The 15,790-nt window shown below is 38.1% G+C and overlaps 1 protein-coding gene across 7 annotated transcripts in view; it reads right to left on the bottom strand.

Moving 5' to 3' along the window:
- Positions 1-471: 471 nt before the first annotated feature.
- The window catches only part of brd4 (bromodomain containing 4), a 151,570-nt gene continuing 136,251 nt past the window's right edge, over positions 472-15,790 (bottom strand). For 4 of the 7 annotated variants that reach the window (XM_052042196.1, XM_052042195.1, XM_052042191.1 and 1 more), the window contains 4 exons: positions 14,015-14,145; positions 9,836-10,062; positions 8,435-8,654; positions 472-7,074 (listed from right to left, as the gene is read on the bottom strand). In XM_052042196.1, coding sequence (XP_051898156.1) covers positions 7,006-7,074; positions 8,435-8,654; positions 9,836-10,062; positions 14,015-14,145 — 647 coding nt within the window. In that variant the 3' untranslated portion in view covers positions 472-7,005. The remainder of the gene's footprint in view (positions 7,075-8,434; positions 8,655-9,835; positions 10,063-14,014; positions 14,146-15,790) is intronic. The other 3 variants (XM_052042194.1, XM_052042193.1, XM_052042192.1) reach the window with 1 other exon arrangement.

Raw genomic sequence — 15,790 nt, 5'->3', positions numbered from 1 at the left:
GAAACAGTTCCCACACATTCAAAAGTCATTGGCTTTCGAAATGAATGTGAAACTTGTATAACTGCAAGCCAATGTCAAACACTATAGCCGTGAAATTTTTTTTCTCCCAAATGCAGCCAGATTGAATGTTAAATGAACCATATGAAAGAGTGTAAGATTCCAACACTTCCTCAATACTGCACTTAACTATTAGACACTTATGAGGCTTGGACCTTATTAGTTTAAGGGTTTGCATGAGGATGGATTATAGTGCGGGATAACAATTAGACAATTTCCACTCCCATCAGCTGCAGGTACAAGTTCTGACAATGCAAAACAGATCGTGTATTTTTTTTAAAAAGTGGGCGCAGCTAAACAGTTTGTCAAAGTTCCATTTGATTTCCACACTGTTGCACAATTCAGTCACATTATCCCAAATTGGAATTAGTTATTCCATATTCAGTAAAAATGTTTATTTCAACAATAACTGCACAAAAACTTTAGTAATTCAAGTGGGAAAATCTAGTAATTTCTTTCTACATATATTCAAAATGTTTAATACAAGCATTTTCATATTTAATATAATTAGAACTTGAATATGAGCGACATATTGTGTTGCATTAAAAAAGCTAACTATCATTTGATTACTGGCTTACATCACATTGATGCCGTTAATCTGCAAGTCAAATTGCCCACAAAAAACATTAAATATAGTGTAAAATGTGCTCTGCATGTAGAGCTCAAACATGAAAATTAAACTTAATATGTCTGATGTATCCAAGAATGAGACAGTTGTATCATCTATCAAGCAGCCCATTTAAGGGCTGAAATGCACACTAAGAAATGAGCAAGATACAAATAAAATCACATTACTGGATAATGTTAAAAAAAACACTGGAGTATAATCCATAAATGTGTACATCTGAAAGTTTTAAATGTTTTGATCAGAATGTAATGAAATCACCTCAGTCTCAGACTGAAATGCTAATCTATCAACAATTGACAATATTTGGCAAATTTAAAGTACAATTTAAAACATTAAAAAGGCTATTATTTCTAATGTCTGAATACAAATATTTTGTTCTTTGCATACATATACAATTTAAATACATAGTTTTTTTTAACCCCAAATGTGCCTTTAGGGTTTTACGTTTAGCACTTGCAATCCATTGTGTTTGACGTGCATTGATATCAGTTCAGAACATATTTATACCACTGTGCGCAAAGTACCCACTGAACCCTGAGCGTAGACAGCAAGCAACTCCTGCAGAAGGAAAAATAAACTGCAATTGCCCTTTAGTCCTAAATATCACTTGTGGAATAAACACTGCCATATTTTCAACTGTTGCTTAGAGGAAGCCCGAGATCAAATAGTGAATGTAACATCAGAGCTCATCCAACGATAACTTGAGGATGTTGCAAATCAAATCCTAATAACATTGGAAGTGATTCCCAGATGTTTGGCATTCACATAAATGAAATGCTACAGTACCACTAAGTGGATAGTTTACCCTTATCTCCTGACAAGCAGCTTTCGATTGCATGCATGAGAATTGACTGATACATCAAGTACAGATGCATCTATCTATAAAAAGATTATTGTTGGGACTTTTCAGGAGTATTGCCTCTGGTATAATTGGAGGGTCATAGAACACAGTGATAATTGTCACCTTTGACCAGTTTAGTTTCCAAATATCACAACATTTAATAGTTGTATACACCTGCACTGAATATGGCAGTGAAGTGTTTTGCAATTTAAATTAGAAACCAAAAAGTTGTCAAAAATATCTACTTTAAAAAGGGAAATTTTTTAAAAACATTTTATTTACGGCGCGGGTAACAGGCCCTTCCGGCCCAACTAGTCTGTGCCGCCCATTTTAAATCCAATTAACCTGCCCTTATGTCTTTGCAATGTGGGAGGAAACCGGAGCACCCGGAGGAAACCCATGCAGAAATGCACCTCAATTTTGTCAATAATTGCTTCAACAAAAAAATGAGTGGAAATTCTGTAAACCAAACTAATGAGCAATATAAAACCAAATTAAACTAGCTCCAGTAACGGGAGTTGAAGACACTTCAAAACGTAGTAGTCTAACTGCGCTAGAGAGTAGCTCAAAAAGTCATTATTTTCTCTGCTTACTTGGTTTTCTAAGAATAACAGCTAGCCATGGTGTGGTGCAATGTTCATTAATGAAGTGCTACATACAGTCCTTTAGGTAGTCAGGTGAAGATTCATTTACAATCAAACCCTTGCTGTAAAGCCTATGCATAATCACAAAATCTTTCTTCTCCTGCCTCCTAGTGGTAAGACTTCAATATTCATTTCTTTGAAAGAATGAAATATAAAGATATTATCCTCACTGATAAATCAAGTACAGATGCAGGGGTAAAAACTTTAAGGATAGCCCTAAAAGCAAATGTCCTATTCCCCTTTTGGTCATCATCTGCCTGGCACACTCCAATAAATCAATGCTTTATTCGCCTGCATAAATTTTAAGATGCAAATATTCAACAGAATACATTTTGATTTAGAATTTATCCACTAAAGAGACAACTGTACCAATAGTTCAATCCGTATCACCTGAACAACAAAACCACAGACACGAATGGAATAGATCTGCCCAAGTTTTGCAGGCTGGATTGACAGAGTTTGCAGGATTATGGTCTAAGGGCTGTTGTTTAGTTATCCCAGTTACAGTTCAACTGCTGCACTCAAATTATTGCAGACACTGTTTTATAAAAAAAAATAGACAAATGCTACATAAGCACTTAGTTTACCGAGTCAGTTCTTCATCAAGTGATATGTACAAGCCAGGATTTTAAAAAGTGTTCAGATTAAAGAATAAATGCACTTACATGGGACTGTAGGAGGGGTAGCCACTTCTCACAGGTTGTCATGAGGTTTGTGAAAATTGTGTAAAGGCAGATTAAACTTCAGACACCTTAGTCAAAATCTACAGAGGCCCATTTTTCTGATTGACAAGTAACTGCCATAAATAACTATGATCAGTATTTTGCTTTGGTTGCCATAGACCATTTCACATACAAGCACATGTTGGGGGTGTGGGGGGGGGGGTGTGGGGGAGAAAGAGAGCAGATGGGGGGAATTAAATACCAACCACTAAAATACTAACATTTCAAATACTACAAGTGAATATTATATGCTTCCAAAATTAAGCTCTCTAACTTCATGAAACTTTTACGTTATGTCAATTTCTTTAATTCCTTAGTAATCCTATACAGGGGACAGGGGTCACCATCTAAATATTTTTTAGAATGTTTTAAAAATGTTAATTAAATATTTTTTAAATGCACAAATTCTATTTATTGTTCCAAAGAGTTTAATTCCAAAGACCTCTAGCACTGGCAAACAATACAAAGCATCTCTCAAACACCAAGACTAATAGACCATTTAATCATTGTTGTGCTGTCCTGAGAGGCAAAGACTCTCTTGCCTCACCATCTCAAAAGCCATCGTAACAGCAGCCTCAAAAATCTCCAGATGTACTTTGTCTAAGCCGAGCATCAAGATGTGGCCAATGCTGCAACCTGATTCACACCCAAGGAACGACTTTCTCCAGTGTCCACAGCAAGTAATATAACATAACCGATGTGGACAGATAAGACCATCTAGGATTTTTATCCTCAGAGCAAAGGTTAAAGAAACCTTTTAAGAAAGTGATTTGAAATGGACACTATTTCTACCGGAAATAAAGTTGTTAATCTGACAACACAGGTTGGCAGAAGAACTAGAGGGGAAATGATGAATATTCTTTTTACACTTCTCATAACACATTGCCTAAAAGGGTCAAAATAGGCTCAGTAACAGCTTTCAAAAGGGAACTATATAAACTTGAAAAGTTAAGCATTTACAGGGTTAGGAGGAAAGAGCAGGAAAGTGGGTCCAATTGTGCAGTTCTTTCAAAGATACAGCACAAGCATGAAAAGGCAAATAGCCTTCCCCTATTCAGGATGATGCTATGAATCTGTTGAATGAAATACTTAATTCAAATTTGATTCTGACATCACAATATTTTGGATAAGCACCTGTTTCATAATTCTACACCTTTTCCAAAAGGGCAACTGTCAGTTTCAGAATTAATTTACTGGAAGCATTAACCTTGATTTGGAAGATTCAAAAATTCTGAATTTATTTTGAAACTATATATTTGGCTGTGAGAAAACAATTTTATTTAAAATATCAGCTGTCTGCAAACAAGATCAAAAGAATCCCTTGCTGCCCGAGAAAAGTAAACATGCTCTAAATTAATCTAGATAAGATATGAATTACAAAATCAGTTTAAAAAACTATTTTGTCTTCACATATGATAACATTTCTTGAAGATCAGTTTCTCTACTGCAAGTTCCACAACTCAGTATCACACTTCCCTCCCTTCTAACCAGAAGCACCTCCTGATAAATTAATACTCAAGGGCATCATTAAACTGGCAAGTTCCACAACTCAGTATCACACTTCCCTCCCTTCTAACCAGAAGCACCTCCTGATAAATTAATACTCAAGGGCATCATTAAACTGATGTGTGTACACAAGGCTCCTACATGGCGGCTGCTGCAATGGATATTACTTGAGCTATTCTGGGTTCTTCATTTCCTTTCATGGTGCAAGTTATTTTGATACATTTCTTCTGTTAGGATGCTTTCATGTTTATATTAGGATTGTAAAAGATCCATAGTTTTTCTTTCAATGTCTTGGAAGAAAACTAAATTGAACTAAGCCTTTAACAGCCATCATGAAAATAAGGTTCTTTGAGCAATTCCAAACCAATTACATATCTTGCTCTCCTCTTAGAGGACTAACTTCCTCCACTTCCCAAAATTCATTACCGCAAATTTCAGGCAAGATAGCTTGGAAATTAATCTCCAACATTTCTGGCACAGCCCAGTAAAAAGTGCATCACTTGTGCAGTTCTGAGGAATAACTTTCCCTAACACATTTTATGTTAAAAGGCAACAGGAAGTTGGCCAATAAAATAAGTGAAATTATTGCTGGATCCGATTCTTCCACATTTACCAGGTTTGTCATCTTCCAATACATCTATCCTATCAACATTATGTATTGAGCTACTCTTAACTTTGTTTTTTCACGTATTTGCAAGCTTTGTTGAAGATCTATGGTCCTGGGAACAATATTGACAATTAACAGCAGAGTTGCATTAAAACTGGATTTTTAAATCACTCTTTCTTCCTCTGAAAAATGTCTTTCAACTTTTAATGATGTTGTGTTTTTAGTCAAGATGTTTCATTAGTAAGCTATGTTATCAGTTTACTCTGAAAGCATGATAATTAGGTATAGGTGGTCAATCCAATGGAACAGTCTCTAAGAAAAAGACACCAGTGTATTGTATAAAAGGTGTGTTTATTCAATAATCGATACAGACCAAATGCAATTTTTCTGCCTCTCAGTAAAACCGACTTTAAACTGAGGTTACCAACACTGGAGCTGGTACTGTATAGTGGGTATTTTGGCACATTAAAATATGTTCATTTTAAAAAAGAAAAAGGTTAAAAACAGCTGAAAAAATAAAATTATATTTAAAGGCAAAGACGAGGAATGGTACATTAATTTAAATTGCCATATTTGCCATAAAACAATCACTCGTCTAATTCTTGCTGCAGAGTTTAACTAGGAGAACCAGCACTTCACTTGATGCTTTTAGCGAATACTAAAGAGACACTTGCACAGAAACAGCTCGTATATTTTGTACAACCCTCTGAAGAAAAAAAAAGCCCAGAATCGACCATATAAAGATAAAACTCACACCTGGGCCTCCAAATCGCATTGGAAGTCTGCTACATTAATAAAGTAAGTTTTTAGTTACAGAAAACATACAAGTTAAGCATCGCACACCAACCATACCCACTATACAGCATCGGTTGAACACTACTCAAGGGCAGCTGAAACCTCTGGTTATTTGCAGAAAAGAAAGTCAGCTCTTGTATCTTTACTATTCAGAGGGACAACAGTACAAAACAGTTTCAGCAGTGCCATTCAACATTCGTATCTCCTGAGGTAATGAGACAAACAATTTCACCTACTTTGGTTGGTAGTCCAGCTTTGATCCCAAACACTGCAGAAAAGAAATTAAAACAGGGAAAAACAAAAGAAATGCTTTAGATGGGACTGCTGTTTCAACTCATAACCTCCGACATACGATTTTTTTTTTCCCTTTTTTGTATTGCCATAACCATCACATGGCTTGTCAGAACATACTGAGCCTAGTATCTGAAAACTGTAGATAAACAAAACCCGCAGACAGCACTATGCACTGTAAAAAAAAGTAATGAACACATAGTTGCACTGCTTAAATAGTCCATCCAGATTATACTGTTGTAACTTAGTGAAGGGGCCAGTTTTCCCAATTACAGGGGAATTCACCCATTTTATTATTTGTATATGTGTGTGTGTGTATATGTGTGTGTGTGTGTGTATGTATGTGTATGTATATATATATATTATATATACATACATATATATAATATATATATCATAGTATCGCCCCGTTCTCTCATGAGCAGTGAAGGAGACGCAGTAGATTTATGGAACCAATGCAGCAAAACCGTTCAGCAAACAGGGCCCTGACACTGCAATAGTGAAACCCTGTTTGATTGAATACATCAAAATGTAATTGTGTCTTTTCATACATAGTGAAGGAGTTTGGCGAGGACAGCCTTGCAGCTAATGGGTAACCCCTCCCCACCCCCTTTACAGTAGTATCATTCGGAAAGCTGGACGCACATTTGTGCACGTGTTTTCTAAACAACAATAAGTTTTTTTTTGTCTATTTGTTCATTCCTATATTGTGGGTTAAATGTAAGGCAGACTTCTGTCCATCCATGTCCATCCATCCATTCAAGGCATTGACTGAACGATTCGCTCACTCACTGGGTCACACATGCAGAAAGACGTGCACCAAGAACCTGGCCGAAACACTACGGTGCCACGTAACTCATGGAAAACAGTTTCGTAGTACTTTCAAGAGTCAGGATATCCCGAATAAGGAGCCCTCAGAAGAGATTCTCTTCAAATATTGCCATTAAGTCGCTCTGAAAATTCATGTCAATCGTAGCCGCCATCTAAATCACAGTAAAGGAAATACGTAAGAAAATGTTCACTTGTGCAGTTCACAGTTTGTCTATTCTCTTGGTAATTTAAAACATTTATTTTTCCAGAAATCTTCAAATGATTGCTTGCTGTACTGGCTCACTAATAGGAGAAACTGTCAAGCCAACCTTTAGTTAATCAAGGGGCAAAAGTGAAGTTAGATGACAGATCAGACTCAGCTACATGGAGACACACGAGACTGTACAAGACATACAAGACTGCAGATGCTGCAATCTGGAGTGACAAACAAAATGCTGGAGGAACTCAGTGGGTCAGGCAGCTTTGTTTTCCCCCAAAGGTTACATGGCCAGGCCTGCTCCTATTTGTTAAATGGCAAGGGGTTTGTAATTCGCATGTTTGCTCAGAATTTTCAATGCATGTTGATAGTCTGGGGGCAATGCCCAACGCGATGCATATGAGAATCAAGGTTAGTTTACTCCTAGATGCCCTTCCAAGCTCAGCTAAGCTCAATGGAAGACCCCTGAGGGATACATGACCAAAGGAGGCGTGCAATTTCAAGTCAAGGGGAAAAAGCATATTTTAATGAATGACAAACCTGATAATGATTATTTTCCAACTACACTCATGACCCAAGAGAACACAATCATCATAAGCCATAAAATAATGGCTGAGAATCCATCCATATTGAAGGTTTGACCTCTCATCCATTCCCCCTTTTAGCATCACATCCCTTTTTGGTGCCTTTCAGTTTCTAAATCAGAGACATAACAGGTAAAAACCAAATCACCATCATCTAGCCAGAGTTCCTTCTGCTCTGAAGAATAATTTTAGGCAGCTCCTCCCATTTCACCATCAAAATATTCCGAAACTAGCTATTCAGTTGATGATCAGGATTAACATTTTAACGTTAAATTAAAGCATTACCCTAAGATTTCAAATGCTGTAACCAGTCACACTAAAGATTTTAATCTTTGCAATCAGTTTAGTTTAAAAAAATGAGCATCCAGTGAAAACAAAAGCATTTTCACCATTGCCCAAAGGTACCAATATCCCCAAGGCCGCTGGCCCTTGGGTATCCCCAGTGGTCAATAGCAAGTGACAACTGATTTAAAAACACACAGAAAGGTTAAAACCTGTTCTATGCTTTTACAATATCCATGCACAAACACTTTCCAGATGTCAAACAGGGAAAAATAAAAATTAGGCCAATTTTCTTTTTCACTCCACATCCCAGCTCAGGACACCCACTGCTAACTGCCAACATCCTGAAGACAAAGTTAGCACAAACTGACAACAATCAGGCCTGGCTCTAAGGGACTAGAAATCCTATTCAGGATTCTATCCCATCCAGGAGCTACACTGGGAACTTACTGCTTCCTTCCGCCTTCGTTCTTGCTCCCGTTTCCTTGCTAGCTCTCGCTGCTGGTCCAGCATAGACTGCGAGGTTGGCTGAGAGCCCTGCTGTTGCTGCTGCTGCTGCTGTTGTTGTTGTTGTTGTTGCTGCTGCTGCTGCTGCTGAAGGTGTTGCTGCCTCCTCGCCTCCTCATGAGCTCTCCGAGCACATTCCAAAGCATCCTCCTCATCTCGACTTCTGTAATTTAAAGCAGTATTTGGTCAGCAGTACTACAACAGTAGCAAAGCTCCTTCCGTTGAGTTCTCGCTTAGTCATATCAAAACATACCTGAGCAATACTGAAAACAATGACTTAGAGTTTCCTGTATCTAACTAAGTGTGCTCGCATCTAGACTTTCTCTCGCACATCTAAAATATGTAAGTTTCCCAATGACAATTTGCTGAAAACCTGAGCTGATAATGCCACTACCAGGAAAACAGAGAGACTTGGGACCAGAGGGAAAAAGGAAACATGCATCTCCTCAACCCAGTAGATTGAAGGATTATGAAATGAACAATGACACAGAATGAACTGGAATGGGTGAAGTCAATGTCAAATTAGATCTAAAAAGGAATAAAGAGGGAAAGAAGATTGACTTTAGAAACCCAAGTTAATTCATTCTAAAATTGATATTTTAAGCCCTCAGTGAAGAACCAAAACCTGAAGGAATGACATTGGAATAGGTGCCATTAATAACACATGTTAAAAAGTTATGTAGACAGGAACAGAGAAGACTTCATCGTGGGTTTAGTTTGTACCTAATATACAAATACAACCCAGGCTTCAAGGATGGGACAAACAGTACAATGCTGTTTTCACAAAGCTAACTGTAGAGCAGAGCATCTCAAGCAGAAACATTTTTTTTTGTCTAATACACTGGCCAGAATTCTCGTCAACATAACAGCTAGACCAGCCAAGCTCTCTGTTACGTATCCACTCATACAGCAACTTAACCAATGGGTCTTTTTGACAGTAGAAATTTGGCCATTGTAGTCCAAATATTGTAGTCCTGCTGCATTCTAAAGACTGCAGATCTGTACCTGAAGAAACAGCACACACCAACAATGACTTATTAGCCCACATCAAGAAAGGGAGGTGATCTGATGAGGCAGAGGGACCTTCATCCACAATGGGTTTTCTTTAGTGCTTCTTTGGAACAAAAAAAATTGTTGCTTTCCATCCAGCAAGCTCATCTGGGACCAGGCACTTATAGTAGACACTGAGGTGAAAAGATTTTATGTGCAACAGGTTCACAAAGGCTGCTCACTGGCAATAAGCACATGCAGCCAACCATAGGTGCTATACATTAAAACTGGCTTACAATAAACAAAGTAACCAAGGCAAAAGATAGCTCTAAGAAATGCAAAGGCTAGACTTGCCGCTGTCGCTCCTGCTCCATGCGGAGACGCTCCTTCTCTGCCGCCTCCTGTTGCATCTTACGGTACTCCTCCTGTGCTTTAAGTGCCTTTTCTCGCTCCTCTTTCTCTCGTGCCGCTCGCCTAAACTGCTCAAAGCTATCGCTTGATGATTTTGCCGTGGACGAGGGAGTGGAAGGAGTCTTCTTAACTAGACTTGCCCATGAGCCCATGTTCTTGATCTTGAGATCCTACAACATACATGCGTAGAGAATGTAGAACTTCATTAAGGGAACAAAGCTCAATGAACTCTGAAGCTGAATAGGTCTGAGAAACCAAAAGGAAATGAAAGATTGGGTACAATTTAAAAAAACAAAAGACAATTATGTTTGCATACCTTTTCAAAAAAATGTAATGTTAGTTCGATCATGAATAACTGAACATCTCATTCATCCAGTTTCATAAACCCAAAAGATCACTGGTTCAGAATGAATTACCAAACATCAGGAATACAATTCAGGAATATAACAGTTAAGATAAATATATACTTCACAGCGATCACTTAGGGGAAAAAGGCACTATACAAATTGGGATATCCCCAGTTTGGTCTGAGCTATAAACTTATTAGGCCCAGGGGGCTCTAGACAAAAGGGTCAAATAAAGCCAGCCTTGCTATTTAATGAATCCTCCTGGAATATTCTTGAGTGATACGAGTGTCTGCAAATCTGTGTAGATTTCAACAGAATGCCAAGATTGGAATATGAAGTAGTGTGGGAATTAGGTGACAAAGGGTTGGAGAAGGTGGGGTCAGGAAAGAGGTGTTACATTTGTTTTGTTCTAAAGAAAAATCAGAATTGAACTCTACAGTGCTATTAAGGGCATCAGCAACCCAAATCAGGAGTTTGAACACAAAAAGGAAGAAAATACAAAGTCTGACACAGGAAGGCATGAAGGAAGCAACACACAAAAACACTGGAGGAACTCAGCAGGTCAGGCAGCATCTATAGAGGGAAATGGACAGTCGACATTTTGGGTCACTACCCAAGCCATGAGCAAATTCAGAGTCAACAAGATCAAAAGGAACTGACAGTGAGGCTCAAAGACTGGTGTGGGAGGAATGGGTTACAATTCATGCTGCACTGGCACCAGTACCAGAGAGAGAAGCAGCTGCCCCCAAGACAAACTTGGGAGTTCACCTTGTACTTTCAGAAAAGTTCCCTTTAAAAGCACTTCGTGGAACCAACACAGGAAAAGGGGTTTTTTTTAAATATAAAGATCTGATTATGTGAAATACGGGTCAATTAATGACTTCATAGTAAAAGTTCCTCTGGGGACCAAAGAAATTCACATCAAATTTGAGTGAGGGAAGCTTAATAGACCTGAAACTACTTAACTAAAGGCAATTACAAAGGTACAAAGGCAGAGTGAGCATGTGGATTGGGAAAATATATTAAAAGTGAAGATATTAGACAAGCAGTGGCAGACATTCAGGAGAGATCTCGTTTTATATTCTGCTGGTTAATAAAGACTCCATGAGAAGGATAATTCATTCACTGTGGAATAAAAACCACATTGTTGGAGGTACTCAGCAGGTTGAGCAACATCTGCGGGGGTTGAGGAGCTGTCAACATTTCAGGTCGACGAAGTCTCTTCTCCCCCCACAGATGTTGCCTGACCCGCCGAGTTCCTCCAGCAGTTTACTTTTTGTTCCAGATTCCAGCGTCTCTAATTCATTCATGGGTAAGTTAAGGGTGCTGCAAAATGAAAGGCATGCAGCATTGTGAAGATCAGTAGTATGCCAGAAGGAAAATTAAGAGCTTCTACAGAGTAAAAATAAAAGTAGCAACAAATGGGTTATTTTTGGGATAGGAGATTGTGACCAATGGCGTGCCATAGAGGTCAGTATTGGGGGCCCAGCTGTTCAAAACCTTTGTGATTTGGATGAGAAGATCAAGTGTTATACATTTGTTTTCAGGTGTAATATTTGTTTTCTGATGATGCAAAGCTCAGTAGCAGTGAGGTTTATGAGAAGGATGCACAGGGACTTCAGTCAGATACAGATAGTTTAAGTGAATGGACAAGCTCATGGGAATGGAATATAATCTGTAAAGACATGACATTGTTAACTTTTGGCAGAATAAAACAGAACTCCTTACAGGGCAGATGTGGGTTTGGTTTTGCCCCAGCTGTTGTGTCTAGAGCTGAGGGGTTTACAGTGTCAAAATAAATGGGTCAGTCATGAGGAGGTTTCTTCACCCAGAGGGAAGTGAACCTTTGGCATTCTCTACCCAAGAGGACTGTGGATGCTCAGTTGCTGAGTATATCCAAGTCAGAGATTGACAGATATTTAAGTATTAACCAGTATGGAGTTAGTGCAGGAAAGTAGGTAAAAGATCAGCCTTGATCTTACTGAAGGGACGGGCAGGCACCAGGAGAATGGTTTGCTCCTCTGACATTTTTTTTAAAGTAGGAGGGCAGCTAAACATTGGTCAATTGAAGGACAAAGCAAGGAAATGTCAGTAATTTGGAACAAATATTTTGTATGTGTCTTCATGCTAGAAGGCTCTGAAAGCATCCTGATAAATAACAGAAATTGAAAATAATCATCAGAAAAAAATACTGGGCAAACTAATAGGATTAAAGGCTGACAAGCCCCAGACTGATGATCTGTATCTCAATGTGTTAAAAGAAACAGCTGTAGATCGTGAGTACATTGTTGTGACTTCTGGAATTCCCTACATTCAGAAAAAGGCTTATGTTAGTAGTTTTCAAATATACAACACTCCTAAGAAAGCAGTAAGTCAGAAGCAAAAATTCTACAGGTTAGTTAGCCTGTCACCGATCATTGAGGAAGTGCTAGGAACAATTGTTAAGAAAATAACACCAGTACTTTTAGATTATCTTATTACAATCAACAGAGTCAACATAGTTTAAGAAAGGGAAATCTTACTTGATAAATTTATTACATTTCTTTGAAGATCTAACATGCAAGGCTGGTAAAGGGGAAATGGTATAACAGATACAAATTTCCAAAAGATATGCAATAAGATATCACAAAGATGTTCACTACAAAAAAAAGACACCATGGTCTTGCGGTGAATTATGAACATGTATAGAGAATTAGCTCATTGAAAAGAAATTAATTGTAACAAATGGATTATTTTCAAGTAGGAAAACTGCGAAAATTAGTGGGATCAGTGCTGGAATACCAACTGATGAATGACGTAGATGAAGGGATGAGGGTATTGTAGATAAATTTGTTGATACAATAAAGGTGGGAAAGCAAACTAAGAATATTTCACACAGTTTGTAAGAAGATACAGATAGATGAAGTGAGTGGGCAGAAGTTTGGCAGGTGGAGTATAATGAGGAGAAATTTGAGCTTATCCACTTTAGTAGAAAAGCAAATTATTTAAATGTAGAGACTAAAGGGGTATGGGTATCCTTGTATATGAAACACAAAGTTACCAAGCAGACACAACATGCAGTTTGGAAGGCAAATGAAACACTGGCCCTTGGAGTATAAAGCTAGGAAGCCTTGCTACAATCGTACAGGGTATTGCTGAGACCACACCTGGAGTGCTACATACAATTTGGGTCTCCCAATTTATGAGGGATATACTTGCAAACGAAGCAATACAGAGAAGACTCACTCGAAGGTCTACTCAGAAGGTCATGATCTGTGGAATTCGTTACCCCAGACAGTTCTCAAGGTCATCACCGATTCAGACTGAGATGGATAGAATTGTGTTATTGGGGAAACTGAGTGTTATGGGGAACGGGCAGGAAAGTGGAACCTAGATCAGCCATGTCATAGAGTCAGAGTCATACAGCACGGACACAGGCCCTTTGGCCCAACTCATCCATGCCGACTGTGTTGCCCAGCAAGCTAGTCCCATCAGCCTTCATTTGGCCCTTAGCCCTCTAAACCTCTCCTATCCATGTACTTATTTAACTGGTTTATAAATGTTGCCAATGTGCCATAGTTTTACTGAATGGCAGAGCAGGAGTTGAAAGATCACAAAGCCTACTATCTTTATTTCTTAAGTTCTTATAAGCCACTGCAGATCCACGTTCAACTGTTCTGGGATGAGTTCTCACCACCGTGGCTCAGAGAAAGATCAAGTCAGCAATCACATTCCATCAAGAAGGAGAGGAACAGAAGAGGACAGAATCACGAGTTAAACCATTAATGCTTCTCACTTTTTTGGGAGCGACAGGAGTTTTGGGCGTTTGTTGCTTATGCTTGTCTTTGTCCTGAGGAGAAGGTTGCGAGCTGTGTTCTGGAGGCCGAATCACTGGCCCAGCAACTTCCATGTGCTTCATCTCTGGTCCTGCAAGAGGAAAATATGCAGTTTCTAAAGATTGCCTTGTAGCAACAAACATTGATGTGAAACAGAAAATAATGGAAATACATAGATCAGGAAGCCTCTGCAAAGAGAGAAAGAAAAGTTAGTGTTTCTCTCTCCACAGATGGCCTATGAACTCTCTAGCATCTTCTGTTTTATTTCAGATGTATAGCAGCTGTAGTATTTTGTTTTTGAACCAACATTTGACTGTTTCAGGGTATCTAATTGAACACTTGACTTGAAAAGTGGCGAAGGAGATTTAACTTAAAAAAAGTTAAGTAAGTACTGCATTACAATTGTAATGAGTACTCATTCTCTTGCAGGAACCCCAAAGAGGGTATTGGTGGACAGATTTCTTATGTTGGGAGCTACATGAAAAATATAAAGCAAAAAGACCACAAAATCAACGTTTTTTCCAAGGCCGGAGCATTTGAGCTGTAATCATTTCAGATTAAATTTAAATAGGCACACAGTTCATCTCTGAAATACTATACTTTTAGCAGACTTGACCATCTCAATGTTTCATTAACAAATATGAATGAAACTGGAATAACTAGAAATTGGAAACAAATTTTAAATCTTGTGTGCATATCCAATCTATCTTATAGAAATATTTCATCCTGTCATAATTTCATAATCCTATGGTTTTCATAGTTTCATGGCAAGATCCAATATACAAAATTTGAATTTTTAGTTTGTTAGCAGTTTACAAGGATGATTCCAGAACTGAAAAATTATAAATATCAGATTTTAAAGCTGGTATTCTTTTCATTAGAAAACAATTGAGGGAATGTTCCGACAGAGGACATGAAGGTTTGAAAGGATTTACTATGATGGGCACAGATGATGTTTCACTTGAGCAGACACCGATGATGTTTCACTTGAGCAAACACTGATGATGTTTCACTTGAACAAACACCAGAACTTGGAGCCATTAAATTTTTCACTTGATATCATGTACAAAAGAATGCCATATTATAAACATTAAGTTACTAGCAGGATTGTTCTTCAGTTCTAGAGAGATGAATATTGAAATTTTTAGAGATTACAAAACTCCATCAATTAACATGAAGGAGAGAAAACATCCCTAAATCAAAAACCATTCTGAAACAATCCACATCACAAACACATCCTACATCCATCTTAAAAGGTGCCCATCAATTAAAATAACAGAAGGCCCAAAACAAGTTAAAGGTACTTGCATTTTAGCAGGTAAAGAAATACTTGAAGTATTTCTGAAGACCTGTTGCAATGTCAGAAAAAGCAGCTCAATTGTCACAAAGAAGCTGCCATTAGCAAAAATATGACAACTAGATAATTTGCTTTAGTGATGAAACTTGAAAAGGTATTGGCAGTGCTCTATAATGTGATATTAATTTCATAGCCAATAAAAAGATTTGCACTGCTGTGTTTCACAACTTCAAAGCATTCTAAATCTATTTACAACCAATTCTGCAAGTAGTCACTTTTGTAAGAAATTTCTCCTATTTTCTGATGATTTAAGGGGTGTCCACTCTAGTTGTCAGATCAATCCCATCAATCTCACTCCCTCAGTTACTTCTCTGCAATGGATTCTCACATGCTGATCAACTTCCCCGATTCTGCTGCCACCCAACTGCGCTGGTAGGGG

This window comes from Pristis pectinata, chromosome 31, assembly GCF_009764475.1.
Source record: "Pristis pectinata isolate sPriPec2 chromosome 31, sPriPec2.1.pri, whole genome shotgun sequence".
NCBI lineage: Eukaryota > Metazoa > Chordata > Chondrichthyes > Rhinopristiformes > Pristidae > Pristis > Pristis pectinata.
The sequence above is the reverse complement of the archived record's forward strand: the minus strand, read 5'-3'. Positions and strand labels throughout refer to the sequence as shown.